General features: G+C 59.2%; 1 protein-coding gene across 2 annotated transcripts; it reads right to left on the reverse strand.

Annotated features, from left to right (window-relative positions):
- Positions 1–8,175: 8,175 nt before the first annotated feature.
- Positions 8,176–24,952, reverse strand: LOC123378702 (ciliogenesis associated TTC17 interacting protein). Of its 2 annotated transcripts, none has more exons than XM_045032801.1 (10): positions 24,927–24,952; positions 24,235–24,387; positions 17,322–17,522; positions 16,343–16,398; positions 13,220–13,306; positions 12,326–12,496; positions 11,137–11,261; positions 10,122–10,198; positions 9,343–9,431; positions 8,176–8,602 (listed from the first exon to the last, which is right to left on the reverse strand). In XM_045032801.1, exons 2-10 carry the CDS (start codon positions 24,314–24,316, stop codon positions 8,390–8,392), a joined length of 1,101 nt encoding a protein of 366 aa, XP_044888736.1. In that variant the 5' UTR covers positions 24,317–24,387; positions 24,927–24,952; the 3' UTR covers positions 8,176–8,389. The 2 variants fall into 2 exon arrangements, with proteins under 2 accessions (XP_044888736.1, XP_044888735.1); XM_045032800.1 differs by lacking the exon at positions 24,927–24,952 and adding an exon at positions 24,886–24,924.
- Between the last annotated feature and the right edge of the window lie 149 nt (positions 24,953–25,101).

Consider the following 25,101-nt stretch of genomic DNA (forward strand, 5'->3'; position numbering starts at 1 on the left):
CTTAAACCTGGGGCTTTTCCATTCAGCAGGAGGGGGGGAGGGGACCCAGAGAGGCAAAAGATTCCCGCCTTGTGCCAAGGCCATATAGGAGAACCAGACAGCAACTGTGAAAAAACGGGACAGGGGGTGGGGGGTAATAGGCGTCTATATGAGAAAAAGTCAGAAAAAACAGGCCTGTCCCTATAAAACCAGGACCTCTGGGCACCCTAAAGCTATATACAGGGGTGGAATAGAACAAAGGGGGCTGCAGTCATGAGAAATCCTCTAGTTACCACCTGAGCTAGAACAAGGGCTGTACCGGGGGGAAGGACGGGCCCAGACTAGGAAGGAGTCTAGTCTGAGAAAGAAGCTTATTGGAACATCTCACCTGCATTCAGTTTCCTACTGTATTAGGCTGAGACTTGCAGGGTTTTGTTTTATTCTGCTAGGTAATTTACTTTGTTCCGTCTGTTATTACTTGGAACCACTTACAGCCTACTTTTTATATTTAATACAATCACTTTTGCTTATTAATTAACCCAGAGTAAGTGATTAATTCCTGGGGGAGCAAACAGCCGCGCATCTCTCTCTAGCAGTGTTATAGAGGGTGAACAATTTATTAGTTTACCCTGCATAAGATTAATACAGAGTAAAATGGATTGATTTGGGGTTTAGACCCCATTGGGAGCTGGGTATCTGGGTGCTAGAGACAGGAGCGCTTCTTAAGTAGTTTTCAGTTAAGTCTGCAGCTTTTGGGGGCCATGGTTCAGACCTGGGTCTGTGTTGCAGCAGGCTAATGTGTCTGGCTCACCAGGACAGGGTATTGAAATCCCAAGCTGGCAGGGAAAACGCACTCAGAGGTCGTCTCAGGCCATCAGATGGCAGTCCCAAGGGGGGCAGGGTGTCTCTCTGACCCAACCCATTACAGTCAGCTGTTAACCCCCTTTTCCAGATCATACCTGAATATGTTGCACAACATTGGTCCTAGTGCAAATCCTTGGTGGACCCCATGCTACTTACCAATTTCTATTGTGAAAGACAAACACTGAACAGGGCTTATCCGGGCCAGCAGGGAGACGGAAACATACGCACGACCCTTTTCATCTTTTCAATGACAGCTTTAAATGGGCCAAAAATCAGGAGATGAGAAGGCAAAGGTTGAAGACATCACCTGAACTCTGCCCCTCCCCCTTGTGCATACACATCACCAAATAGTCCTTAATCACACAATCACAGGTTTCTGCCCTAGAGCTGTTAGGGGAAAGAAAGAATTATATTATCTGAGAAATAGTGTGTGATTTCCTTAGCAAGGACTGTATTGTAAAGCAGGCGTGATTGGGGGCAGAGTTAAGGTTAGGTGTCCTTTATGTGTCTTTAATGTCCTGCTTTTGTCTGGTTTAATGCATAACAGTAACGTTACATTAACATGTTTGTAGCTTACTCTCCCCCCCCCTACACACAAAATAAATAAAAGGGAGAGAAACCCCCAGAGCTTTTAGACTTGACTAGTTGTGATGAAGTGGGACTGTTCTTAATGTTTCCTCTAAATACCGTGTGTTACCCCAAACTGGGTCAGCTAGTAAGCTTAGGGAGGACTAATGAACCCCCCAGAGTTTGGCAGAAAGCAGCATGTTTATTATATTGATAGCTAAGCTCAAAAGAAGGGAAGGGGCCAGGTGTCACACTCCCACTCCCATACTCACGCTCCCAGGACAGGCCTGGCACTGGAGATGTCAGGATCCTTTAAGGTAAGTGTCCCACAGTGCAGCGATGGACGGTGTGATGAAGGTAAGTCTTCCCGAGGCACCATGGAATGCAACACGGCGAACCACTGGCCAGGCGGTCCGGGCAAAGGGCCTCCACCGCAGGTACAAGCTTGTGAGTGACTCCTGAGCACAGGGCCCCTTCCCCTTTTAAGGACCTGCTCCTCATGGCCTGCGACTAGAGCTGACTTGGCTGCGTCTGGTTGGTCACACTCCACCTCGGCCAGTGTCCATGCAGTGTCCCTGCTCTGGGTGTGTGAGCGCCTCTTCTGATCTTCCCGCTGTTCTACCAGCCCATTCATCCCGCAAGCATTGCAGGAGGGAGGGGTGGGGAAAAGCCGGTGGGATAAAGGCCAGTGAGCATAAATCACTGACACGCTGTCTCCTGGCGACAAATGGCCGGGGCCCTTCCCCCCTGCAAGGGGATGCTAAAGGTGACCAAAGAGATCGGGTGACCTCCTGGCCCAGGAAAGAGACACAGCCCAGAGAGGAGGGGCTGTAGGGGGTTGCAGTTTGGAGCTGGCTGGGGACGGGGAGTGAGGGCAGACGTGGGGGTCTGGCTCGCTGGGCCCCAGAATGGACCCAGCTGAGGGGTCCGGTTCTCTGTACCTACAAGCTCTGTTTTAGACCCTGTTCCTGTCATTGAATAAACCTCTGTGTTACTGGCTGGCTGAGAGTCACGTCTGACTGTGAAGTGGGGGGGCAGGATCCTGTGGCTTCCCCAGGACCCCACCTGTGGGAAGCGCACGGAGGGGCCGGCCTAACGCCCTAGTGTAGACACAGCCTGCACCTCCCCGAGCGACAACAGCGAGGTCGCCAGACACATTCTTCCACTGACCCAGCTGTCTGCGTGCCGGCGATTGGGTCAGCAGAGCTGCGTCATGCAGCTCAGGCTTAGTGTACAGAGAAGGATTTCTGCACTGAAAACGCCGAGCCCAGCGGGTGCTGCCCCACGACGGGCGATCGTAGATGCTGCTGGAAAACAAATACCGAACAAGGAACGTCTCCGTGTAAGGACGGTGGGTGTGACCCAGCGCCTGAAATACAAGCACGACAGCGACCCTCCAGGGAAAGAGCTTCGATTCGATTGCAGGGGCGAGGCCCCGGTCCTGCGCAGGGCCACCCCGGGCAGGGGAAAGGTCTGGCTCAGCGTCACAATTACCATCTGACCCTGCTCTCGTGAGCAGGCCTTGCTCCCCTCACTCATCACATTTGGGGCAAGTGCTTGGGACCACAGCCTGCCTCTGCACGTTGGCCCACAGGCTTGTACCAACTCCACTGTGAGTTCTGCCGAGGGGAGACCGGGGGAGGGGGAGGAAGCCTCTGACTCCAGCTCCTATTCGCAGAGCAGCTTCAAGGCCTTTCTGTGGTCGCTGCCTTCGATGCAAAGGAAAGTGCGGTGCCTGTTGCTCTATTTGCGCCTGAAGAGCCAGAATTATTGCAGGGGAACGCAAGGTGCGGCCCTGGCCCAGGCAGAGATCTGTGCTTTGTGGTGCACACCGGGGAGTCTGGTTACAGAACTCGCACACTATGTGAGACGCAACCCGATCTGTGTGCACGACACAACCCCTGAGCTGTGTGCACGACACAACCCCTGAGCTGTGTGCACGAGGCTTTGCAGACTAACCCAAACCGCCACGGACCGGCTCCGAAGGCCGCTGCACCGGTGCAGGGCAGGGTGGGGACTGGAGGTGACGGGGAAGAGGCAGCATTGGGGGTTGGCCAGTCAGGATTGCTCGAGCAGGAAAAACGTGAAGGTGCTGAAAGACACAGGGCTCAGGAAGGGGTTTCGAGGGCGGACTGGGTTGGGGGGAGGTTTCAGGCCCAGCAGATGCATGGGGGAAAGCCGCAGCGGGCGGAGCGGCAGGACAGCCAGGGACTGGGGTGGCATTCGGAGCGCGCCGCACAGGCTGGGGTGCAGGAGGCGCCGAGGGCTGAGCCGCAGGGCCGAGCAGCCGATGCAGAGCCTTGGAGTGGTGACAGACTTCAGCCGGGATGACTGGAAAGGGGAGACTTTCCCGGAGCTGCTGGGCGCAGCCCAACCCCGTGATGTGCTCAGTCGCTCTAGTTCCCTCACCTGCCCTGCCCTGTTCGCCAGTAGGGCTCTGTCTACACTGCACAACTGAGTCAATTGAAGTGAAGTCGACAAACAGCCAGTGCTGTCATTAAAGCAGGCATTCACATGCACACTCTGCTGGCTGTTGCCGGTGCGTGTCCTCACCCGGAGCGTTGCCACCCACTGAAGTGAGGCATTGTGATTATCCCTGCGCTACAGGTGGGGAAACCGAGGCACGTGGCAGGATCATCAGCTGTGAGCCCTGCACCAGGGCAGGGGGTGGGGGGGGCTCCAGCTCTGAGCCCCACACCGGGCTGACAATCAACAGGCGACGTAAATAACGGCGTCTCCAGGCACCGCATCACCCTAACCACGTCGACCTAAGCCCTGGGCCTCTCACGGGGGCGGCGTGATGAAGTCGATGTCACGAGTGACTTACGCTGGCAGGAGCGACACTGCAGTGTAGACACTGACAGGGGGGGGGGGTCGGCTGCCGTCCGTCGACCTGGCTTCCTCGTGCAGCCCAGGCCGCAGGGTCTGCCGGGCTCGGCAGTCAGGCAAGGCAGCAGCCAGTCAGCGGCCCTGCCTCGCACGGGGCCTGGCCCTGAGACGTGCCGACACCGACGGGCACTTGGCCCGTTTCCAGATCATGTTTACAGCCCCTGTTGCTACTGCTCACGCTGGCTCTAGCACCCTGGGCCCCCACCTGTTTCCCCCCCCCGGCAGTGAAAGAGGCAGCAGGATATGGGGGCGAGGGCCAGTTTCCTGCCCAACTGCCGGCTCGCAGGGGATGCGTCCCCTTGTCAGGAGTCTGCGCTGCTCATCACCGGCGCTGCGGGTGCAGGGGTTGTTTGCATGGCTGCTCCGCTGGGCGGACGGGTGGCCGGGCGTGTGTGACCTCGTGACGGCCCCGCCACGTGCCTCGGTTTCCCCACAGGAGGGTTGGGGCTAATCCCTCTCACCCACCGTCCCTGGGGCTTACTTCAGCCGTGTTTGCAGAGCCGGAGCTCAGCAGCCGGAGCCAGGCAGCCACCCGCTGTCGTGTGACCCTGGCTTTCCAGCCAAACAGGTCCCGTGAGCTTGTTCTCCGCTTCGAGTCCAGCGCGCGAGAGCAGTGGAACTGCTGGGCTGGGTTTCCTCTTTGCGGGTGGGACGATGATCCTGGTTCTGCTTTTAGCTCTTACAGACCAGCCGCCCTTGCTTGGGGTTAGGCTGGGGCCTGCCGTTTGGCTGAAGCAGCTTGGCTTCCCCCCGCGAGATCCTCTCCCCCCAGGATCTGCAGACAAGACGCCCCGGCGGTGCCAGGTGGGGCTCAGCTGGAAAGTGCTGCTGATTTGCTCAAGCAGAGATGCACCCGCAGGCTGGATCGAGATTTGGAGGCTCCTGGGTGCCAGATCCAAGGTTTACTGAGCCCCCTTCTCTCTGCATGGCCCAAGCTCCTGACCTGGGCAGTCGGGGCGGAGCAGGCCAGTGCCCTCAGGGTGCCAGACAATAGGGAACGGCTGACAGATCTGGGTGGCCAAGGGGCAGAGGCAGGTGGCACAGACCGGGGTCTCCACACTGCCGCATGCTGGTGGCACTTGGCACCGCTGAGGGTGGGGGCTGGCATACGTGGCAATGGGGCAGGAGTGGGGGTGGAAGGGGTCGAACAGACCTGGGATTGCTGCTAGCCCAGGGCAGGCTGACGTTCTGCACCTTGTCGAGGGTGTGGGAAGAGCCCCTGGCCCCCCAGCCCCTCGCCCTGTCCCAGCCCCCCACCGCAGGGCTCTTTAGACCATAGGGGAGGCTCTGTGGGTCGGACGCTGCTTTCCCCTAGGAGCAGGAAGCCTCACGCTGGAGGAAGCTGAGGCTGCAGTAGCTTTGCCAGGGGGATTCCCTGGATTGCTCCATCGCCAGGACAAGGCAGCATTTCTGCCCGGGTGACCTGCTGGCTCCGGCTGACTCAGGGGAGGTGGGGGGTTTATGGGGGGTATGACACACACACCAGCTCACCTCATCCATCACCCTGTACTGGGGCTAGGGCAGGGAATCCCGGCCCCAGGCCTGGGCCGAAAACAGCCCCCTCTCACCCAGCCTGGAACGGCTCGAGGGCTTGGGGGCTGCAGCACTGGCAGGAGAACGGGGGGGGGGGGGAAATGTGCTGAATTTCTCCCCCCCCACACTACCCAGGCTGAAGAGGGGTCATTCAGGATGGGGAAAGGGGCTGCCTCCACGCAGGGACACAAGCAGGGGCGGAGGGAGGGAAGCCTAGGGACCCCCCTGCAGAGCGCAGCGCTCCACCCCTCCAAAGGGACGCCCCCCAGGCTGGCGGCCCAGTGCCAGCGCGGAGACGCAGAGCTGCTCCCGAGCATGCTTGTCACCCGGCAGCCGACACCTCCAGCAGCTGCCTCTGGTGCAGCGCCCCTCCATGCAGCCCACCCGGCAGCATCTCCCACAGCCCCAGGGTTTGCAGGGCTCAGGGATACCAGGGCTGTGTTAATCCTGCCGGGGTGCTGTAAAGGCCCTCTGAGCAAGCTGGGGGGGGTGGTGGCTGGGAACCACCAGCCCAGCCTCCCCCCAGCCACATGAGCTCTGCGGGGAAGTCTGTGATTGCAACACTTTGCAGTAAGCGGGAGCTGCTCGCCCCGGGGAGCTGGGTTCCTGTCTGGCCCTGGTGAATCACCCTCCAGGCGTGGAAAGCCAGGGGCAAGTAGTGCTCTGGGCTAACGGGCTCCAGTCTCTGTTCTCCCTGTACGTGGATAGGCGGCCTGTCCCCAGCTCCAGCCCGAGAGCCCCACTGGCCCTGGAACAGCAGCACGGCCTAGAGGTTAGAGCAGAGGAGGGGGGGACTCAGCTCCAGGGGTCTGCTCCTAGCTCTGCGGGGGAGGGATGTGGTTCAGGGTCTGGGCTGGGAGTCAGGAGGTCTGGGTCCTATTGCACCCTCTGCCACAGACTTGCAGGGTGACACAGGACAGGTCAGAATCGCTCTGTGCCTCAGTTTCCCCCCCACCCCTACAACTTACCTCTGTCCCAGCGGCTTGAGAGCTGGGCTGGAAGGGACAGGTATTATGAGAAGGGCTCTCAGCCTACCTCAGTTTCCCCAGGCGGTGGTGACGGTGGAAGCGGGACACTTATAGCCCACAGCCCCCTTAGCCTCCCCCTGTCTCAGACCCATTCCCACCATCCTCTGTAGGGGCAGCCCTGGGAAGGGAGAGGGGGACTGGGGACCAACGGGGCATGGCCGGGGTAGACGTCTGCACCTGCAAAACCCTGCAGAAGTTTGGGCAGCTCACGTTCGTGCCAAAGGCAGCAGCCCCCCCCCCGCCCCCATTACAAGAGGAAAGGTCAATTTCCTGATCCTTCTGGGCTGAGTCAGCACCAGGCTCCAAACCCGCCCAGGAAGCCGGCGGCAGAGACTCTGGCTCCCATCTCCACCTGACTCCCGCAGGCTGGCGGCCACCCAGCTGCCCTTGCCTGAAATCGCCCAGCGCAGCTGATTTGTGGTTTCCCTCCCAGCCTCGCCATGTGTTACAAAACCAGGGGTGAGGGGACGGGCCGGCCGGCCGATCTCAGTCTCTGTCTCGTTCCAACGGACGAAGACGGGACGCCACAGCCGGGCGTTTCCCTGAGCTGGTCTTTTACCAAAATCCCCTCATTCATTCAGCTCACAGCTGTGAAGTGTGGGCCGTGGCCCCCCTGGGGTGCTCTGCACCCACAACCCCCTGCTTTGGGGGCCTTGGGGACGGCTACCCGACCGCACCAGGGCTGCAAGGAACAGGCAGCGCGGGGTGGGGATCCGCTCAACGGGCTCCCGCTTGCCAAGGGACCGGGCTGTGGTGGCACCATTGCACGTTCTCCCCAGCCCGGCCGCTTAGGCCGAACGTGGCAGACTCTGGTCCGAGGCCGGAGGGTCTGGGGCAGAGCTGGAACAAGGGCGAGGCGAGTGAGGCACCTGCCTCGGGCGCGCAAAGAGGAGGGGTGCAAGGGCTCACCTCCGCTCCGCCTCCACCTTCTCCCCTGAATGCCCCCCCCCGTGCGAAGCCTGGGAGGGCGGAGAGGCAACCGGCAGCAGGCTCAGGCGCAGGGAGGCGGAGGTGAGCTGGGGTGGGGAGGGCAGGGCCGGCTCTAACTTTTTTGCCCAAGCAACAAAAAAAAAAGGGGGGGGGCGTGGTGCTGCCGCGGTGCAGCCGGAGGAGCAAGGTGCCGAGGGGGGGTCGGTGCGGCCGGAGGAGTCGGGGGGACACGGCGCGGCTGGAGGAGCGAGGCGCAAGGGGGGGGCAGTGCGGCCGGAGGAGCGGGGTGGGCCTGGCCCGGCTGGAGGAGCCTGGGGGGGGGGCGCGGCCGGAGGAGCTGGGGGGGGAGGGCGCAGCACGGCTGCAATGTGGGGGGAGCCAAGAGGGCGGGGGCGCAATTTTATATTCTTGCCTTGGGCGCAACAATAGCTAGTTACGGCTCTGGTCTGGGGGTTAAGCCCCTCCCATGTAACTGACCGGAGGATGCCCCAACCCCATGGGGAGCGACTCCCCCAGCCCCACACGGCCTCCTGCTCCGCCCCGGGTTAAGTGACCAGAGCCCCGTGCGTGGAAGCTGCTGCCCGCCGGTTTAATGCCCTTCAGACTCGGGCGCGGAAGGGGCTGGGCTTGCCGGAGGCCCGGAAGGTGCTGCCCGGCGGGCGCTGGCTGGCGAAGGGGGCGAAGAACTCGGCGGCGAAGGTGAGGACGTCGTCGGGCTTGTGCAGCAGCAGGAGCTGCAGGAAGTCGGCCAGCAGCGCCCGCAGCTCCGGGTGGCGCCGGGCATAGGAGGTGTGGCCGGCCTGCAGCTCCTCCTGCAGCGGGAAAGAGGCCCCACCTCCATCAGCTCCACGCGGGGGTAACGCGCCGGGGGGAGGGAACCCGCAAGCTGGAGTCCTGCGCCCGACTCCAGAGCTGGCAGCCAGCCGCCCACACAGCGAGCCGACGGTAGGGCTGGGATAGACGCGCAATCCAGCCTCCGGCTGCCCCTCCAGAGCTCCCGGTGCTGGGGCAAACCCTCCGTGGCGCCCTCACCCAGCCTGGTTCTGCTCTGACCCCGGCTCCCCCCACTGTGCCCCACGGCTCCTGCTCCTCCCTCTCCCACGCTGCGGGATTGACGCCTGGTTCTGCTCTGACCCCGGCTCCCCCCACTGTGCCCCACGGCCCCTGCTCCTCCCTCTCCCACGCTGCGGGATTGACGCCTGGCTCTGCTCTGACCCCGGCTCCCCCCACTGTGCCCCACGGCCCCTGCTCCTCCCTCTCCCACGCTGCGGGATTGACGCCTGGCTCTGCTCTGACCCCGGCTCCCCCCCACTGTGCCCCACGGCCCCTGCTCCTCCCTCTCCCACGCTGCGGGATTGACGCCTGGCTCTGCTCTGACCCCGGCTCCCCACACTGTGCCCCACGGCCCCTGCTCCTCCCTCTCCCACGCTTCCCTCTCTCCACTGCAGGCTGGACCAGTGACATCCCCTGCGCCGCCCCGCCTCGTGCCAGGAGCTGCATCCCGGGGGCGGCTGGTCCAACCTCAGAACAGCCCCGCGCTCCCCCAGCTCACCTTCCTGTCCAGGAACTGGGAATAAAGCTGCACGTCTTCCTCCCAGTCCAGGGGCTTCTTCTCGAAGACGGGCCGGGGCTCCACTTCGTCTGGGGAGAGCGGGCTGGTCTCATGACGCGGGATTCGGAACACGGGGTTTAGGGAGCCCAGCCTGTCTCGTGCCCAGCAGCACCCGGAGGGGTTAACCCGGCTCTCTCCATTGTCCCAATCCCCTGGCCCCCCTCCCAGCTTCGCCGCTATTCCGCACGCCCTGCGCCATCGCGCGGTAGCAGCAGGGAGCGAGCCCTGGCCCCACTGAAATCAGCGGGAGTAAGCAGCCTATCTACCTTTGAGGGTCTGGGCCCCAGAGCCTCCTGCTCCAAGATGTGAGCTCAAGGAGTCTCCACTAGCTGTTGGCAGTATGGGGCTTCTGACACACAGCGGGGTGGTTCCAATTTCTCGCCACAGAGGGCAGCGGGGACGCACGCTGGCCAGCTTTCTTAGTGCTGCCACAAGCCGGTCCCACCGGTGCCTGGGTCAGCGACGGCAGAAGAGGGTGAGTGTCTGCGATTCCCAACACCACGGGGACACGCATGTGTCCCACGCTCTGTGACATCCCTCACGCTCAGTCTCACATCACATCCGCAGCCTGGGGAGGGACTAGCCGCGCCCGGAACCAGATCAGAAGGAGGCTCGTTTCAGAGAGCTCCGGCACAGACCCAGGTACCCTTCGTACCATGGGACCCCCTTCCCCGGCCCAGGACGCTATCCCCACCCCTAGACCCCTCCAGGCTCCTTACCTACATCGATGAGAACGGGCAGCTGCTGGAGCAGCATGGTGGCCGGGGACCCAACCTGGACACGACGGGCCAGATGTCTGGGTGATGGAGAGGAGCGGGTGAAGGACCTGGTCATACACCGTTACCTTCTGCCTCCCCATGCCCGGCTGTGGGGCCGGCCGCCAGGGGCACCTGGGAGCCCCCGCGCCTGGCGCCGAGACGGGTGCCGTGGATTCGTTATTCCCCTGTATGTGCAGGGGGGTGGGCGGGCGCCGCCGCTCTGGGGGCAGCTGGAATTGTGCGGCCAGACAGACGTTTCTCTGCCATGGGGTCTCCTCCCCGGCCAAGGGGCTGAATGCGGCTGGCTCCTGGCTGCGCCGCTGTCACCCCTTCGTGTCGACGGACGGCGAGGAAGCGCCAGGGCACCTGGCACGGCACGGGGCGCCCTCCGGCTCAGCAGCATGGCAGGGCTGCGCTCCTGGCGTGACCCTTCCCGGGCCCGCAGAGCAGCCCGGGGGGGGATGGGTTAGGGTTAGGGTCAGTGGACGGGCTCCCACGCAGACGCAGCCCTACAGCGAGCGGCGATTCCCCTCCTGCTGCGGGGCGACAAGGCCCCGGCTTGGATTCCCGCTGCCGTCTGCACAGGCCCGGAAAGGCTGCAGGGCAGCTGGCAGCGGGAGTGGGGCAAGAGGCCCAGGGAACTGCACTTCCCCAGCGTGGCTCCAGGGGGGTTTAACAGCCAAAGGGGGTGACTGGCTCAGGGGCTGAGGGACAGGACCCGGAACCCCTCACCCGCCCCCATAGACCCCGCTGCCCTGGGAGAGCTGGGGCAGGAAGCGAGCCCAGCCTCTGGAAATCCCTGGAGCAAGGCTCCCCCGACGAGCCCCCGGGAGCGATGGGGCCAGGATGGGGCCCGGCGGTCGAGGGACCCGGGCAGGCTGTTCCCAGGCCCCAGGGAGGGCAGAGCGAGCGCTCGGGAGGGGCCCCGGGAGCCGAGCAGGGCTCGGGCGGGTGACGGGCCGCTGGGGTCTCCTACCCGTCGGAGAGGAAGCAGAACTGCCAGGTCATCGGGATGCCCTCGTCCGGGCACACGGCCCTCTCAAGCACAAACACCTCCACCTCCGTCACGCCCACCTGCTGCTTCTGGAAACCCAAGGCGGCCTGGAGAGGAAGAGCCGGGGGAGAGAAGCAGGGAGCAGGACAAGCCCCTTTAACCCTCTGGCAGGGCAGGGCCCCCCCTGCTCCCGCCCCCCAGGAGATATTTGGGGGGCGGGGGGCATGGAGGGAGGTCACAGATTCGTAGATTCCAAGGCCAGCTCCTCCAGCCATGGGGGAGGGGAGGAAGCCAGCTCCTCTGGCTGCGGGGGGCGCAGAAAGTGCCCCTCCAAAAGCAGCCAAATCTTTATTCCTGTGCCGGCCCCTCTTGATTCAGAAATTGTCGGTGACGGAGACTCCACCACCAGCTGTACGGTGGGTCACGAATGCTCATGAAATTGGGGATTGGGGTATGGGAGGGGGTGAGGGCTCCAGCTGGGGCTGCGGGGCTCCGGGGCGGGGCTGGGCATGAGGGGTTGGGGATGCAGGAGATGCTCCGGGCTGGGACCGAGGGGTTCGGAGGGCAGGAGGGGGATCAGGGCTGGTGTAGGGGGTCAGGGGTGCAGGCTCCAGGCAGCGCTTACCTCAAGCAGCTCCCAGAAGCAGCGGCATGTCCCTCGTCCAGCTCCTAAGCAGAGGCGCAGCCAGGCGGCTCTGCGCACTGCCCCATCCGCAGGCGCTGCTCCTGCATCTCCCATTGGCCACAGTTCCCTGCCAATGGGAGCTGCAGGGGTGTGCTTGGGGCGGGGCAGCGTGCCGAGCCCCCTGGCTGCCCCTACACGTAGGGGCTGGAGCGGGAGACATGCTACTGACTGTGGGAGCCGCGTGGAGTGGGACAAGCCTCGACACTGCTCCCTGGCTGGAGCGCCGGAGCAGGGCAAGCCCCGGACCCCACTCCCCAGTGGGAGCTCGAGGGCCGGATTAAAATGTCTGAAGGGCCGGAAGTGGGCCCCGGGCCGAGGTTTGCTCACCCCTGCCCTAAACCCTCCCACTCACCCTGCACCCCACTGTCCAGGAGCCCCTTCCCCACCCAGATCCCACCGTCAGGGGCCAGGATCCCCTAGTCCCTGCCCTGCCCACCCTGGGGCAGACCCTTTCGGGGGCGGCTGTGCCCGGGTGGCAGCACTCACGTAGGTGGAGGTGCAGACGCAGGCCTCGGTGTCGAAGGCCAGGAAGGTGGTGTTCTGGGGCACGGCCCTTCGCCTGGCCAGCACCCGCAGCACCAGCAAGTTGGCAGCTTCCGAGATGAGGCCGTGCAGGGAGGCGCAGCTGTAGGAGACGCTCTGGGTCTGGACTTCATGCTGCAGAGAGATGGGGGGTGGGGAGGGGACTGATGGGGACCCAGCCTGGCCCGTGGGATCCCCGGGACCCAGCATCCCAGGCCGGCTCTGCGATCAGCCTGCACCCCCCGCCACGGGAACAAGAGGGAGGGAGACATTCACGGGCAACAACTGTGCCCCAGGGAGGGGGCAGCTCAGCTCCCGAGACCCCCGGCTGGCCCTGCACACGACACAGGCTGAACCGCTGCTGGGAGGTGAGGCCCCCTCCTGCTAAGGGACCCAGGCAGGGAGCCTAGGATGATCGGGGCCCTGTGCTTTGAGGTTTGCCCCCATCTCTCCCCCCAGAAACCTACGCCCCTAGGGAGACTCGCCATCCCCACTCCGAGGCTGGGGGCCACCAACCCGACCCCGGCTGCTGACTCAGAGCATCTCCCCACCCCCGCAAGCCCCCGAGGCTGCCCTGCTAGTGCAACCAGCCCTGCCCCCCATCTCTGCCCCACCCCGTCTCCGCCAGCCCACCAATGGGAGCCAGGGACTGGTGCAGGCAATGGCGCCTCCTGCTGTTTGGCCATGGGACAGCCGCAGCCCGTGGAGCAGGCTTAGCAGGGCTGAGGGCGTTCCGGGTGTGGGATGGGGGTGAGGGGAAGCCCCATAGGGAGCTCCCCGCCCCAGGGCTCTGCAGACGGGGGCAAGGGGCCAGCCAGGCTTTCAGATCCCTGCAGACGCGATCACCCCCCATCTCACCTCCCCTTCCTCAATGATTTTCGTGACAACCAGCCTGTCTCCGCGCTTCACTACGTGGGTCTTTCTGTCCAGGGGGTGGGCTCTGAACTGCACGAGGGAGCAAAGACAGCAGAGTGAGGCACGCAGGGCAGGGGTGCAGGACCTGGCAGGGTATAGGCTGCTATGGCCAGGGGTGTTGGGGGGCATATCCCCTCTGGGGACAATCCGGCCCCCTGGGGTCTCACCTCATTTGCTCTCAGTAAAGTCTGGAGCCAGAGCAGCTCACCTGCTTGTTCCCCACTCAGACACCCAGCGAGAGGGGGACCAACCCTCATGCTTCAGTGCCGCAGGGATCAGGAAGGATGCTTCCATGGGCAGCACTGTATGACTGGCCCAGTGCACCATGGGAGGTTCCACCTTCTGAAGACACCGGTATTGGCCATGGCCCGAGGCATGGTGCCAGGCCATGAAGACCAATGGTTTGATCCAGGAGGGGTGCTGGCAGCGATGGCCAGATCCAGGGTGTCTGGGGACAGGATGGACCAGCGATCTGACCCAGGACAGCCGGGGACAGGTTTGCAGGGCCCAGCAGCCCAGCTGCCTCTCCTGCCAATCATCTGCAGCGCAGGAACCACTGCGATTCTGCCCTGAGACTGGACGCGGGCAGCAGGGGCCGGTGACACCTGGAGGGGAACGGAGCCAGCTACCCCATAAAGAACAGGGAGAGAGAAACACGCCCGCCGGCAGCGCTGCCTACAAACATACAAACACCGAGTAGGGGGCGGCAGCAGGACGCCGAGGCGGTTGTGCCGTGTAGTGGTTGGAGCACGGGGACTAGGAGCAGGCAGGAGCCAGGTTCTAATCCCAGCTGTGATGGAATAGGGGCTGTCTGTGTGGTTGATAGGTGAGAGCAGGGACTGTCTCTGTGCTTGGTAGGCAGAGACAGGTCTGCAGCTGTAACATGAGCCTGGCCTGGGGGAGGGGAGGTCTCACCTCTGGCTGTAGCTAGACAAAGGGAGGGGGGAAGTGGAATCAGTCTTGGGTTGGGAGCTGGGAGGTGGGTTTCAGGGGATCCTAGGCTGGGATCCAAGCACCCTGAACCCCCCAGAAAGGCCAGATTGAGGGGTCCTGGCTCTGAACCCAAGCTGGGCTGTATCCTGTGTTCCTGTTGTTCAATAAACCTTCTGTTTTACTCGCTGGCTGAGAGTCACTGTGAGCCCAGGAAGAGGGGTGCAGGGCCGGACTCCCCCACACTCCGTGACAACTGGTGGCAGCGGTGGGATCGACTGCACCCCGCGGACGGCGCTTCCTGCAGTAAGTGACTGGGGAGCAGTAAAACGAAGGGGCGATTCACCCCTGGGCGAGTGTGGCCAGAGAGAAGGACTTTGCAGTAACAGGGTCCCCCGGGGGATCACAGCGAGCGATCCCAGGGGCGGAGGAGTCTGCAGCTCGACCCTGGCAGAGAGGGGGTGACCTCAAGGACTGGCACACTAGGGGTCCCCCTGGAACCCGTGGGGAGCGGCGAGCACCCCGGCCTGCGAGCGGCCAGCAGGAAGATGTATGCCCAGCAGCGCAAGTGTGACCTGGTGGAGCAATGTAAGCAGAGGGGCTGCACTATGGGAAGCTCACCAAGGCCCAGCTGATTGCCCGGCTGGAGGAGAGAGATCGAGTCAATGAACCGGACCCGGTCTCTGAGGGAAGCAGCCCGGCAGATGCAGCGCAGACACCAGGGTCTGTACCCACTGGGAGTGGTCAGCCGGCTGCTGAGGGCTCCTCGAGACCCCCCACCCCTAGGCCTAGGGGAAGGGGGAGGAGGAGCCCAGCTACCGAGGGCACCGTGACCCCCCCGGCCGGCAGGGGATCGTCCCGGCGACGCTCGGCCTCCGTGGAACTCAGGCGGCTGGACTTGGAGAGAGAGATCAAACGGATGGAGATGGAGGAGCGTAAGGAGCTGAGGGAACATGAGGAAAGACAAAGCCAGCGTGAATTCGAGGAAAGGGAAAAGGAGAAGCAACGTGAATACGAGGCGAGAGAGAAGGAGAAGCAACGTGAATTCGAAGCGAGAGAGAAGGAGGAGCAGCGCAGACATGAACTGGCCCTGGCCCAGCAGAACAACAGTAAGACCCCGGCTGCGGTGAGTGAGGGGGGGCCCAAGCCTACAAAGAGCTTCGATACGAACTTCCTGGCCCCGCGTAAGGAGGGGGAGGACATAGACACCTTCCTGACGGCCTTTGAGAATGCCTGCGAGCTGCACCAGGTTGACCCTGCAGACAGGATCCGGCGCCTCACCCCCTTACTGGACTCCACCGCCGTGGAGGTGTACCCGAATGAGAGGAGGCGCGGGACTACAACCTGTTCAAAGAGGCCCTGCTCCGCGAGTTTGGGCTGACCCCGGAGATGTACCAAGAGGTAGTCAAATACCTGCAACTGGTCAACCGGGCGCAGGGGTACGCCCGCAAGTGGACAGCCGGGGCCCAAACCAGAGAGGACCTGCTTGACCTATTCGTACTGGAGCACCTGTATGCGCAGTGCCCATCCGACCTGAAGCGATGGTTGATGGACCAGAAGCCGGAGAACCCGCAGCATGCCGGCCAGCTGGCCGACCAATATGTGGACAGTCGGGCAGGGGATGGCAGGGAGGAGTCTCGAGGGGGCAGGTCTGCCTCAACGCAGAGAGAGAGTCACCACGGGACGTCCCAGCGGGGCCCTATGGAGAACCCCCACCAAAGGGGAACGTCCAGCGTCAGATCCACCCGACCCCCTCGAGGGGACCCACGAGACATGGGCTGCTTTCACTGTGGCCAACAAGGCCACATACGGGCCCAGTGCCCCAAGCTCAGAGACAGACCGAGCAGACCCAACCCGCCGAGGGTTGACTGGGTACAGGCCCAATCGGAGGAGGGGCAACATGCCCAAGAGAGGGGGGCTGGCAGCGTCCCACCTGAGGAGGGAGGAGAAAGCAGCTCTGAGACACTCCGTGACACCAGCTGAACAAGTAAGTCCCATGACAGCTCCTTCTAACCCAGAGAGAGGCCAGAGAACGGTCTGGAGATCTACCTCGGGGAAGGAACGGCTGCAAAGGAGCCGGATAACGGCAGGTTTATCTTGCCCTCTGCCGGCGACCGCAGGGGAGCGGGCAGTTACCTTCACGTATTCCTGCTGATGCTGCTCCAGGGTTTCCAGCCGCTTTGATACGTAAGCTGATGGAGAGGAAACAAAAACTACACTCAGCCAAAGGCTCGGCCCAGATCAGCACCATTCGCCAGTGTTCCCCGCCCGCTGGCCCGGCCTGGCTCCTCTGGCCTTGATTGCAGGTGCCCCGGAAATGTACCGGGAGCCCAGGGCTTCCCCAGTATTGCATGGAGTCCCGGTGCCCCGTCTGCCTGCCGCTGCCCAGCCGCTGCACACGGGCGCTCCAGGGCGGATCCCAGCGGAGCGATGTCCCTGCTACAATAACAGGACCGCCAGGGAGGGACTCTTTGTCCGCGTGCGCCAGCTGGCGGTGGAAGCACCCGTGACCTGTTTGCGCCATTGCCTCTCGGCACCGTCGGCAGCGCTGGAGGGAGCCAATCACAGTCAGGCCCAGAACTGCGTATCCGGATCTCCACGCCACGGCATGGCCCATTTTCACGTGTAGTTCCTTCTCGGCAGCTAATGCAGGGACTTTCCTGGGGGCTCCTAATGGTTGCCTGCTCCGTGCTGGAGGGGGCAAGGGTGTGGTCCCCCAGTCCCCCCGCCACAGGCCTCATCTCGCTCGTGAGAGACGCCCGGCGCCTGGTGATCCGAGGGGCGCTGGTGCAGGGCCCCAGGACGCACCGCTGGGAGGAGGCATGGGCCAGCTGGCGAGGGTCAGGCCTGGAGGTGCTGAGGCTGACAGCGATCCCCAGGAGAAACCCCCCTCTCCTGGCCCCCCCCCCAGGCGCTTACGGCCACTTCTGCCTCTTGCCGGAGCCAATGGGCCAAGGCTGGGCAGCGTGGGGCCAAGAGGACTGGGACGAGGGACCTCACCAGAGCAAGAGGGGCAGGGGCGGCGGGGGGGGGGGAATCGGGGCCCATCTGCCATCTCAGAGCGGGTGTCTCTCTGCCCCAGCCACTCCCCCTTTCAGACCCCAGCTCGGCCTACCCGTGATGGAGGAGCCGCAGGGCACTTCGTTGATGGTGCCCTGGCTGGTGGCATGGACCAGGTAGCAGTCCTCTTCCTGCCCGCCCTGCTCCTCGTAGCAGGCCGGCTGCACCGAGACCGAGAAGTGCCCGAGCGGCTGGCCGCTCTCCGAGACCATGACCAGCGACTCCGCAAAGAGACAGAGGCTCAGCTCCTCCGCGCCTGGGAGACACAACACGACCACAGCCCAGGTCACCAAATCACTGCCACACCCAGACTTACAGGGCTCCATCCATTCCCCCCAGTACGACCAGATGCCTCCTCCCAGACAAAAACTCAACCCTACTCCTCCCTCCTGCTGCCTGACCAAGAGTCTCAAACATCCATTAGTAAAGCCTCAAAGACCCACAAGGCAGGGTCAGTGTTATGGTGCCATGTAACACATGGGGAAACTGAGGCACAGCAGGAGACAGGGACTTGCCCTAAAGTCACACAGGAAGGCTGAGATGGAGCAGAAGGTCTGAATCCCAGTGCCTGCTCTGACCACTAGACCCTGCTCCCCTCAAGAGCCAGGAAGAGAACCCAGGAGTCCTGACTCAGTCCAGTCCGTTAGCCACAAGGCTGCCTGTCTCCTAAGTAACGCCATGGAGCTGGAAGTCTTTCTGGTGCACCCACATCAACAACAGCGTGTTTGTTTCAGAGTAGCAGCCGTGTTAGTCTGTATCCGCACAAAGAACAGGAGAACTTGTGGCACCTTAGAGACTAACACATTTATCTGAGCATAAGCTTTCGTGAGCTACAGCCCACTTCATCGGATGCAAACATCTAGTGCGTTTGTTGTGGGCTCCTCAGTAAACACGTGACAGGGAGTTCAGAGACGAGCGAGGGGGCTGATCAGTGGCTGGAGGAGAGATTTAACAAGCTCTGTCTCACTTGGCCAAGGGGTTGTGGGGAAGGGTCGGCAAATATCTCAAGGATGTAAATGCCAAGGGGTGAGATGGATTCTCTGCCATGCTGCAGGGGGAAGGCAGCACTGCAGTCAGAACGATCACAGAAATGTAGGACCGGAAGGGACCTCGAGAGGTTTACTCCAGTCCCCTGAACTCATGGCAGGACTATCCCCGACAGGTGTTTGTCGAACCTGTTCTTACAATCCTCCACTGACAGAGATTCTACAACCTCCCTAGGCAATTTGTTCAGTGCCTGACTCCCCTGACGGTTGGGAAGTTTTTCCTTATTTCCGACCTAAACCTCCTTTGCTGCAGTTGAAGCCCATTGCTTCTCGTCCTGTCCTCAGAGATTATGGAGAATAATTTTTCTCTCATTCGAACAACCTTTTATGTACTTGAAAATTGGTATCATGTCCCCTCTCAGCCTTCTAAACAAATCTCGTTTTTTCAATCTTCCCTCACAGGTCATGTTTTCTAGACCTTTCATCATTTTTGCTGCTCTTCTCTGGACTTTCTCCAATTTGTCCACATCTTTCATAAGAACATAACAGCGGCCATACTGGGTCAGACCAAAGGTCCATCCAGCCCAGTGTCCTGTCTTCCGACAGTGGCCAATGCCAGGTGCCCCAGAGGGAATGAACAGAACAGGGAATCATCAAGTGATCCATCCCCTGTTGCCCATTCCCAGCTTCTGGCAAACAGAGGCTAGGGACACCATCCCTGTCCATCCTGGCTAATAGCCATTGATAGACCTGTCCTCCATGAATCTATCTAGCTCCTTTTTGAACCCTGTTATAGTCTTGGCCTTCACAACACCCTCTGGCAAGGAGTTCCACAGGTTGACCGTGTGTTGTGAAAAAATACTTTCTTGTAATTGTTTTAAACCTGCTACCTATTAATTTCATTTGCTGCCCTTGTTCTTGTGTTATGAGAAGGAGTAAATAACACTTCCTTATTTACTTTCTCTACACCAGTCATGATTATATAGACCTCTCTCATATCCCCCCTTGGTCACCTCTTTTCCAAGCTGAAAAGTCCCAGTTTTACTAATCTCTCCTCATACGGAAGCTGTTCCAGACCCCTAATCATTTTTGTTGCCCTTTTCTGAACCTTTCCCCATTCCAATATCTCTTTTTTGAGATGGGGCAACCACATCTGCGCACAGTATTCAAGGTGTGGGTGCACCATGGATTTATATAGAGGCAACATGATATTTTCTGTCTCATTATCTATCCCTTTCTTGATTATTCCCACCATTATGTTTTCTTTTTTGACTCCGCTGCACATCGAGTGGATGTTTTCAGAGCACTAGCCACAATGACTCCAAGATCTTTCTTGAGTGGGAACAGCTAATTTAGACCCATCATTGTATATGTACAGTTGGGATGATGTTTTCCAATGTGCATTACTCTGCATTTATCAACACTGAATTTCATCTGCTGTTTTGTTGCCCAGTTACCCAGTTTTGCGAGATCCTTTTGTAGCTCTTCGCAGTCTGCCTGGGACTTAACTATCTTGAGTAGTTTTGTATCATCTGCAAATTTTGCCACCTCCCTGTTTACCCCTTGTGACATTATGAGTGTGATATAATATCTCACTGAAAGATGACAGGGCCAGAAAGAGTTAATTACCTCAGACTGACCTGACCCATGGGTGAACTGGACAGACTGGTTAGGAAGGTAGGTAAATGAACAGAGCTTTGAAATGCAAGTCTGCATTGTTAGAGGTAGAAGGGGAGATGTTTGCTCAGGGCTTGTGATGTAAGCAAACAAATCTTGTCGATTGCTATAGTTTTAATTCAAAGATCAAAAAAGGAATATTAACATTTAGGAAGATGCTTGAGTGAAATAGTATTATTGTCTATGTATCTCTTTCAAGGTTGTGGTAACCTGCATCTGAACTGTTTAATGGATAAATAACCCTGTGCTAATTGCCAGGATGTTTGGAAGGAGAGTTAAGCCTATTGTTTTCTCAGACCGAAAGGCTGCTGGAAATGTGTAAGAACCTTGGGACACGATCCTGCCTCATCTCAGATCTGCTTTGGGTTTCAAGAGGGGGAAACCTTAAGCCATAAGGATTGAGATCCCCAGTCACTGACTGGAGCCACCCTGAATATGGACATTGGACTGTAACCTCTGGACTATTTCTGAAAGGACTTTTGGCAACTACAAGCTCATCTCTGCTGTGTATCTGAACCTCAAGAATTGAATTAAAGTCTGTCTGTAGATTGATCTTTTAACCAACACTCTCTCGCTTTTCTTTTTAAATAATTTTTAGCTTAGTTAATAAGAATTGGCTGTAGCAGGTATTTTGGGTAAGATCTAAGTTATAATTGGACCTGGGTATGTGGCTGATCCTTTGGGACTGGAAGAACCTTTTCTTTTATAGGATGAGAGAAGATTTTCAGGAATCATCATCAGATCTGACAGGTGTGTCTGGCCGGAGGCCTGGGGCTGGGCACTTGAAGGGAACTGCGGGGTTTGGACGTCTGAGGAACCAGTGAGGTGCTACAGAAGCTGTTCTGTGCTGGTTGGTAAATCTAAGTAGTGGAAGATCCACCAGCGTTTGGGGTTTGTCTGCCCCGTTTGGTTTGCAGTTCACCCTGATTGAGTGACCTCCGCTGGCTCCCACGGGCAGCACTGTCACACCCCTTTTTCCAGATAATTTATGAATATGTTGAATAGGACTGGGCCCAGTACAGACCCCTGGGGGACACCACTATTTACCTCTCTCTGTTCTGAAAACTGACCATTTATTCCTACCCTTTGTGTCCTATCTTTTAACCAGTTACTGACCCATGACAGGACCTTCCCTCTTATCCCATGGCAGCTTCCTTTGCTTATGAGCCTTTGGTGAGGGACCTTGTCAAAGGCTTTCTGAAAATCTAAATACACTATATCCACTGGATCCCCTTTGTCCGCATGCCTGTTGACCCCATCAAGGAATTCTAGTAGATTGGTGAGGCGTGATTTCCCTTTACAAAAGCCATGTTGACTATTTCCCAACAAATGATGTTCATCCATGTATCTGACAATTTTGTTCTTTATGATTGTTTCAACCAATTTGCCCGGTACTGAAGTCAGGCTTACTGGCCTGTAGTTGCCAGGGTCACCTCTGGAGCCCTTTTTAAAAATTGGCATCACATTAGCTAGCCTCCTGTCATTTGGTATAGAAGCTGATTTAAATGATAGGTTACAGATGACAATTAGTAGTCCTGAAATTTTACATTTGAGTTCCTTCCGAACCCTTGGGTGATACCATCAGGTCCTGGAGACTTATTACTGTTTAGTTTATCAATTTGTTCCAAAACCTCCTCTAATGACACCTCAATTTGGGACAGTTCCTCAGATTTGTCACCTAAAAAGAATGGCTCAGGTGTGGGAGTTTCCCTCATATCCTCGACAGTGAAGACCAATGCAAAGAATTCATTTAGTTTCTCCGCAATGACCTTATCGGCTTTGAGTGCTCCTTCAGCATCTCGATCGGCCAGTGGCCCCACGGGTTGCTTAGCAGACTTCCTGCTTCTGATGTATGTAAAAAAAATATGCTATTCCTTTTGGAGTCCTTGGCTAGCTCTTCTTCAAATTCTTTTTTGGTCTTTCTAATTATATTTTTACATTTCATTTGCCAGAGTTTATGCTCTTTTCTATTTTCCTCACTAGGATTTATCTTCCACTTTATAAGGATGCCTTTTTGTCTCTCACTGCTTCTTTTACTTTGTTGTTTAGCCACGGTGGCTCTTTTTTGGTTCTCTTACTATGTTTTTTAAATTGGGGTATACATGTAAGTTGAGCCTCTATTATGGTGTCTTTAAAAAGTTTCCACGCAGCTCGCAGGGATTTTACTTTTGGTGCTGAACCTTTTAATTTCCTGAAACGTGGTGCCCAGAACTGGCCACGATACTCCAGTTGAGGCCAAATCAGCGCAGAGTAGAATGGAAGAATTACTTCTCGTGTCTTGCTTACAACACTCCTGCTAATACAGCCCAGAATGATGTTTGCTTTTTTGCAGCAGTCTGACACCATCCACAAGGCTTTTGTTGACAGGGTAACAAGCCATTAGGTTGGTTCCATGCAATTTGTTCTTGACAAATCCATGCTATTATTTATCACCTTATTATCTTCACGGTGATTGTAAATTGATTGGGATGGGGCAAAGCAAAGGGACCGGTAGGCTAGCAGCAAACATTTGCTAACACTGAGATTTTTGCGAAGGACAATCCTGCCCTGACCCCTGGGGATGGTCCCAACCCAGCCTTCTCCTATCTTTGACATCTACGAAACACACAGGTGCGAGTGGGCATCCCTCGCGGCAACCGGAGGGAACTTGGCACCTAGCGAAAGCCACAACAAATGTGCCATTGAAATCGAAACCACAGCAACCTCAAGAGATGGGGTATCAGCCACAGCAGCATCTCCGGCAGAAGTGAAACCAGCAGAATACACCGTGGGATGCTGCTGAGCAATGCAATCAACTCCAGCATCTGTGGCAGCTGGAGTCGGGGTTGGGAGTCACGACTCCTGGGTTCTATTCCTGACTCTTGATGGGGAGCGTGATGTTGAGGTGAGGGAGGGGGCTCTGAGAGCGAGGAGTCCCGGGATCTGTTCTATAACTGTCTTGCCATCTGACCCCTCTCTCTGCCTCAGTTTACCCTGCCATAAAATGGGATGACAGTATTTCCCTAACAAAATAGCAATAAAATAATAATAATCAGAGTTTACGCAGCAACTTCCACCCAAGGGTCTCAAACGAAATAGCCGAGCATCACAACTAGGGCAAGTTGAAAATTTTTTCATGGAAACTGAAAATTCTGGGAGTTGTAGTTTGGAAGACTCACGCTCCTATTCTCCTTGATGCACACCTCCCTGAGAGGGGAGGCCATAGTGCATCATGGGAGATGTAGTTTGACCAGAGAGCCCAGACAAAGGAGGAGAATAAGAGCAGGACGCATCAGAACTGCAACACCCCAGAGACACTGCAGCAGCAGTTCAGATTCCAATTTCTCACCAAAAACTTGACAGTTATTTTCCATAGGGGGGAAAAAAACATTTTGTGACCAACTCTCCTCACAATCCCTCGGTGCCACAGAGCAGTCTCATTACTCCCATTTCACAGATGGGGAAAACAGAGGCACAGCAGGGGGATGTGATTTGCCCACAGTGAGGCTGTGGCTGGGAACAGAATCCAAGTCTCCTGCCTCCCAAACCCCTCACTCACAGGGCTGTTGAGGGTTAATTGTTGCTGGGAAGGGCTCTGCCATCCTCCGACATAAGTGCAAAGTACTGTTGTTATTCTGCAGAGCACAGCGGGGACTGGGGGGAGTCAAAGCAGGCTGGGGAGCCCAGTAAAGATCCCTTACAGATGGGAGGCCAGAAGGAGACTGTCACCTAAGGATCTTTTAAAGGAACGCAGTAATAGTGTAGCTTGTTAGACGGTGACATTCTGGAGCAGCCTGGGACGGTCTGCGCCATAGACAGGCCTCTACCATTTGTGCCATGGAATAGCTGTGTTAGCTGTAAGTCACAGGCTGTTCTAGTCCCTGGGCCCAGCCACTAGCGAACGACACGGTCTCACACACACGCTAAGCACATGGCAGACACCAGACTCCCGCATCATCCCAGAATGACAGACCCGGGTGCCAGTAAACAGGCCGGGGCCTGAGACCCCCTGGTGCACCAGCGCTGGACAGGTTCTGCAGTCAGATGCTCACGGCTCTGCCAGCAAAGCCACACGCACACATACCCAGCCCTGAGGACGAGCTCCGTGGTGCTCGAAAGCGTGTCTCTTTCACCAACCGCGGCTGGTCCAGCGAACGAGATTCCCTCCCGCACCCATCCAGCAGCAGACGCGGCTCTGCAGGGGGCCAGGTGAGCGGCTGGAAACGCGGCTGCCGTTCACGGGCTCCCCTCCATCACGGGGGGCGACCGTGGCTGAGCAGCGAACCCCGCACCCCACCGGATAACGGAAACCCGAGAGGCACCCACCAATGAGCGAGAGGAATTCAGTGGCCCCCTCGCTGGCTGCTTGGACCCTCTGCACCGGCGCTGGCGAGTCGGCGTCATCCATCCCTTGGCGAAAGACCAGGCGACACTTTCAAAGTCAGAGGAGTCAGATCAAAACCTCCACAGCCGGAGGCCCTGTACGGGAGAACCGGTGAGACTCCTGTGCCTGGCAGCAGGGAAATCGCCCCTACCCCTCTGTGCACACCCCTGGGGGGGACACCCCCATCCAGGCCTGCACCCCTCAGCCCTCCATGCAAGCCCCAGATGGAGCCTCCCCCCAACTATCCAGCCCCCCGATGGAGCAGCCCCGCAGCCCTCTGTGCACAGCCCTGGGGGGCAGACACCCCCCATCCAGGCCTCCACCCCCTCAGCCCTCCATACAAGCGCCAGATGGAGCCCTCCCCCCAGCTATGCAGCCCCCCGACGGAGCACCCTCTGTGCATGCCCCCAGGGGCCCCCCTTATTCATGCCAGTCCCAGATCGGGCCCTTCCCCCAGCCCCACCCCACCCCACCCCACCCCACGGGAGTGCCCCCAACCCTCCCTTCAGGGCTCACAAGGAGCCCGCCCCCCCCCCAGGGCCGCACGCAGCGCCCGGAGTGACCCCGAAACCCCTGGCCAGGGGAAACCCCACGTGGCTTTGGGAGCCTCCTCCACCCCACGCGCGGCGCTCGCCTGCAATGTATCCAACGGTCTCCGCGGCAACCGGGCCCGCCCCGCCTCTTAAAGGGACAGGACAGCCGGGAGCGGGTCACGGTCTCGCGGGGGAGGCGGCCCCCACCCGTGTTCGCGGGGTGGGGTTTGTAGGGGACCCCGCAGCGGGGGGTGGGTGCTGCGGTTGCAGGGCAGG

The sequence above is a fragment of the Mauremys mutica genome, chromosome 10 (genome assembly GCF_020497125.1).
Source record: "Mauremys mutica isolate MM-2020 ecotype Southern chromosome 10, ASM2049712v1, whole genome shotgun sequence".
Lineage (NCBI taxonomy): Eukaryota > Metazoa > Chordata > Testudines > Geoemydidae > Mauremys > Mauremys mutica.

Excerpts from the sequence above, each read along its gene's own strand:
- LOC123378702 (XM_045032801.1), bottom strand. The coding sequence starts at position 24,316 with ATGGATGACGCCGACTCGCCAGCGCCGGTGCAGAGGGTCCAAGCAGCC. Across the intron at positions 13,307-16,342 it reads ATCAGCAGGAATACGTGAAG|TTCAGAGCCCACCCCCTGGA; the intron begins GTAACTGCCCGC and ends TCCCTCGTGCAG. Across the intron at positions 9,432-10,121 it reads GCCCGTTCTCATCGATGTAG|ACGAAGTGGAGCCCCGGCCC; the intron begins GTAAGGAGCCTG and ends CGCTCTCCCCAG.